Genomic DNA, 4972 nt, shown 5'->3' on the forward strand with positions numbered 1-4972 from the left:
TTTTTTTTTATCAGATAGCATGAACAGGGGGAGGGGCAGAGGGAGAAGCAGACTCCCCACTGAGCAGGGAGCCTGATGTGGGACTTGATCCCATGACCCCGGGATCATGACCTGAGCTGAAGGCAGACATTTAACCGACTGAGCCGCCCAGGCGCCCCTTGAAGGTTGTTAATCTCCTTCCTACATTTCATAAAATATTTTTATACGAGAACATAAAAATCACACCCTTAACGATGTTATGTTTCAACAGGTTTAAGAATGTTATCTTTGAAATCAGTCCAACAGAAGAAGTCGGAGACTTTGAAGTGAAAGCCAAGTTCATGGGCGTTCAGATGGAGACGTTTATGTTGCATTATCAGGTGGGTACGCACCGCGCAGAACCGAAAGTTCTGTATGTGAGGTGGTGGTTCTCGTCGAGGTAGGAGAGTCGGTAAGGACACCCGTCTGCAGATGGCTGTCCACACCCAGCAGTGAGCCGGGCCCCACACAGGCGGGAAAGGCGCGAGGGCTCCTGTGCATCTGACTCGGTCTGCTCTCCCTGGAGACGTCTGGCGGCTCGGTAGGTCTTCTCTAGGCTTTTATCTGAAGCCGCTACTTCGTGTTGCCACTAAATTGAACTGGCACCTTGACCTTGAACAAAATGATTAAGTATTGATAGTAGAAAATTGTAAGCCTATTCAGTAGCTTGAAATCATTTCTCTCATTTTGATTTGATGTAGGGGCTTAACGGTGTATTTTTGACAAGGTGTGTGTAAATTGCTTCTTTGTAAACGGAATCCCATTTTAAATTTGGGAAGAACTCTGCAGTGAATCGTTTTATAACATAATTTTAGCTCATTTTTATTCTGAAGTCTCTCTAGTTTTTACACATTAGAAAAGCACCAGGGTACCGCGAGGTACCTGGGCTCTGTCCAGACTCCCGTGGCTTCGTGTGCGTCCTCATCAGTTCCGTCCCGTTCCTCACATTGCTGCTCGCTGCTGTGCTCTGTCGGCCTGGGCGCGGGCCATCTCTGCACGTGCTGACACACACCCGCCCCCTCCTTTATTCCTCTCCTTTATTCGTCTACACGTGTTACCACTCTGACTAGTGCCCCCCAGACTGTGAGCTCCTTAAGGACCGTAGTGTGTCTTCACTTCCTTCTCCGTGGTGAGTAGACCCGTAGACTTGTTAGCTGAACAGAAGTGAAATGATTCTGTGATGCACATGCCCAGGTGTCCCGCAGAAGAAGATCCTGTTAGGCCTTCAGGCTCTTCAGAGGTGTGCAGGCCGAGCGGCTGGCCTCGGGTCATGTGTTCGTCCGTGCTCAGGTGCATTAAGTATGGAGTGAGGATCAGGTGCGAGGTGTTATGTCAGGCACAGGTGACACACCAGGGCCTTCGTTCTCATGGAGCCATACTAGGATTTTTCCAGAAGATGAACTGGTTGAACTTTGTGGTTCTTTAAGCACTTTAACTCTTGCTTTCTTATCACCTCTCTTCTGAAGTTCACGGGTGAGACCACTCACTTCCTAAGTGTGCTCTGGCCAGTGGGGGGCAGTGGGAGAAGCAGGGCCTTTACACTCAGATCCAGATCCACTCCGTCCCACTCAGTGCTGTTGGGCAAGTCACCGAACATCTCCGAGCTTCGTCTTTAAACTTGGGATAATCACACCTCTAGGACTTTTATCAGAACTAAAAAGATGCTATCTGATGTGCTTACCCAATGTTGAGCACATAGTAGGCACCTAATAAACATTTTGTCCTTTTTCTTTTCCTCTGGCCTTCAGAATATAAAAGCTGTCTTCCATGAAATAGAAAGTAAGACTCTAGTGGATACCATTGCGACGACATTAGTGGCCGTGTCCTGTTTTTAGTGATTAGTGTATTTATCATAGATTGAAATGCTTCACCTTCTCCAGGTGGCCCCCATCACTTAGATGAACTGGAGACACGTTACTGTCACTTCTGAGACAGAACGTATGTGTGATGAATGAACATGCAGCTTTCTTTCCATGTTTTGTGTATTTCGATATGAACCTCATGACTTCTTAACTCCAAATGGTTGTGCAGGGGACGACGCTCCTTTCTCACTCCATTTCACGGCTGTCATTCCTCATCCCTTCTGGGTCCCTCCCCGCCTCGTGTCTGGTCTTATTGCACAGACTTGTGTGATTGTCCAAATGTTTTCTTGAACAGGACCTGCTGCAGCTACAGTACGAAGGCGTTGCGGTCATGAAATTATTTAATAGAGCTAAAGTAAATGTCAACCTTCTGATCTTCCTCCTCAACAAAAAGTTCTACGGGAAGTAATTGATCCGTTGCCACCAACCCAGAAGGATGAAGGAAGGAAGCTCCTCACGGTTCCCTTTCTCGGGTCCTTCTTGGGAAGCAAGACCCCGCCCACAACAAAGCCTCAACCTGATACACTCCCGACGCCACACTTTTAACCCCTCTCGTCTGATGGGACTTCTGTTACCCTTTCTTCCTAGTGAAATTGTATTTCGGGTGTAGTCTGACTCTCTTGTTCCTTCATTTTCTTCTATCATGTAGGAAGGAGTGGCAGCTCCACAAAAATCGCTCCACTGTTACGGTCTTAGAGGCTGCATTACGCTATTGTAAGCTTTGGTGTTTGTGTGAATTAGTAGCAGGGATGGTGGGACTTGAACTCTTGTTATTTGGAAGCGGGCGCTATCAGCACTACTGACATACACACATGGAAGCACACAACTCACATGTTGGGTCATCTCCAGTTACTAGGTTGTCATTTAAAGGTGAAGTTCCTTTACATTTCCATCCCATCGGTCAAATGGAAGGATCCATGGGCTCTTTGGTTCTCTTCCACTCTGTTTTCCTTATGCACAGGAACTAACAGAAGTCACTGTTCTGTGTTCAGAGGAAATATTTCTAGCATAGGGGAGACACGGCTTTTAAATGTCACCATTAAATGTGAACAGTGCTGTTGGTGTAGGTCTCTGCGCAGCGGGCAGGAGAGCCCCACTGATAACACCCGGCTGTCTAGGTGTGTTCACCTGCGGTGCCTGCTTGTTCGTGCTCATGTACAGAGGGGGGCTCCGTTCCGGGAGGAGTCCAGTCCACTCTGTCCTGTGGCAGAGGGACGGGCCAGCCCTAGCGTAGAGTGTAATTGTCTTCAAAACTGTTTTATATCTCAAGAGTGCCTTATTAAAGTGTAGATTTGCTTCTTGAAATGTGGATGGTAGGAATTTTGAAGATTTATATAATGCTTTAAAAGCCTATAGAATACTGTAAGAAAAGGGTTTTTAAAAATTGGCTTATCTGTATATCTGAACTCTTAGAATTTTCTTACATAGCTGAAACACTAGGGTTTATCTACGGGGTTACAGGGAGATAATCCTGCCTTAAATAGACTGAAACAAAACAAAACCAACCAACCAACGTTAACTTGGTATTAAGAGCTCTTTTTCCCACTTCTCTCTCTCCTCTTGCTGCCCACGCCGTGCCTTTATTTTATGAGCTCCCATTTTCTGGGTTTAGTCAGAAACAATTCAGTTCTAAACATTGAATTTAGGAAGCTTTTGTTACTACATAAAAAGTCATATACTTAAAAAAAAAAAAAAACAACTGTTTATCCAGGAAAATATGTTGGAAATCATGCTACCGAGCCTCCATTTTCTCTGATGTTTGGGTTCAGTATTCTTTTATCATAAAACATAAAGTTTAACAAAATAAACTTACATTTAAAAATTTACTGATGTATATTGAAAGCCAATAAACTGTTTCGTTAATAACAAATCATGTGATGTGTCCCTGTTACAAATGTGAGCACTGGAGAGGTGTTTTTCACGAGAGACCATTTACGCAGCGCCACCGCCATGCAAACGTGAGTTGTCTGAGCTTCACACGCTGCAAACGGGAAGAGGTGAGGTGTGGCGCACCGCCAGCCTGACCTGGTGTTTTAGTGAATATTTTCCTCAGATCAAAAACAGATGCTATTCCAAGTAGCAGCACCCCAAGAACTGGGACCAACCAAAGTGGCAACCCTTCTACCTTAACAGGGGACCCATCCCCGCTACTGTCAGACCCCCAAGACCACATCCACGACAGACCATGAGCAAAGTTTACAACTCCTTTAATAAACTACGGTGTTTCCGTTGTTTGCGAGGATTGTAGTTCCCTTGATACAAGTCCTAATGCAAAGTAGCACAAAATGCACTTCACGAGTTTGATGGTAACTGCAGAATTATGATTAAAATAGCCTGAGAATGCCCAGACGAGCGCACGTCACGGCGTTGAAACCACATAGCTCTTCCTCCTCCTATCTATCAGCCCTAGCGTTCCCGGCCTCATGCCTCCGCCTCTGACCTTCTCTTCCACCGGCTATCGTGACATTTATCCTGAAGTTACTTCCAACCCTTTGGACTGCCCATCGGATTGCCGCACACAATTGCCTTTGTATCTCTGTGTGAAATAAAAGGTCATTTGTTCACGTTTGTGTTTATTTTTCTCAGTTTCATTGTTAGCAGTTCCTGTTCAACAGCGTTGACTAGAGCTAGATTGAATGATTGAAAACCACAACAGAAAACAACCCCCTTTCCAGGCTTTCTGAAGGAGCAAACCCAAGTCAGCCAGCAATTCACCGAATTATCGCAAAGGGATGTTTAAACACGGGAGTGAGTTTAGCCTTTTTTAAGTGTCATCTGCTTCAAGTAGCCTCACCAGAAAAAGAAATAGGGGGTGGGGAGAGCACATGTACTACCACCTATGGTTGGCGGATGGCGGGAAGTTCAAAACCGCTGCAGCAACGGATTCTGTTCTAGAAGCAGCAGCACACAAGGTGCGGAGCTGGAGGTCTTCGGAGGTCCCTCGGGTGGGGCTTCTCTGAGCCACACAGGTCACCAGAAGGGACATGGGGAGTTTGCATATGGAAAAAGTAAACAGCAAAAGGGGGGGAAAAGTGGCTTCCTTTTAAGGCCCCAGGGGACAGGCTCACTCAAAAATACAAATATGTATATAA

The 4972-nt window shown here is 45.9% G+C and overlaps 1 protein-coding gene across 4 annotated transcripts in view; it reads left to right on the top strand.

Annotated features, from left to right (window-relative positions):
• IQGAP1 (IQ motif containing GTPase activating protein 1) overlaps positions 1-3750 on the top strand; it is a 165018-nt gene extending 161268 nt beyond the window's left edge. For 3 of the 4 annotated variants that reach the window (XM_011225695.3, XM_034667843.1, XM_034667842.1), the window contains exons 37-38: positions 251-359; positions 2176-2289. In XM_011225695.3, the coding sequence (XP_011223997.2) occupies positions 251-359; positions 2176-2289 (223 nt within the window). Of the gene's footprint in view, positions 1-250; positions 360-2175 lie in introns of all 4 variants that reach the window. The other variant, XM_019800245.2, reaches the window with a different exon arrangement.
• Positions 3751-4972: the final 1222 nt, after the last annotated feature.

This window comes from Ailuropoda melanoleuca, chromosome 9, assembly GCF_002007445.2.
Source record: "Ailuropoda melanoleuca isolate Jingjing chromosome 9, ASM200744v2, whole genome shotgun sequence".
In the NCBI taxonomy this organism is placed as follows: domain Eukaryota; kingdom Metazoa; phylum Chordata; class Mammalia; order Carnivora; family Ursidae; genus Ailuropoda; species Ailuropoda melanoleuca.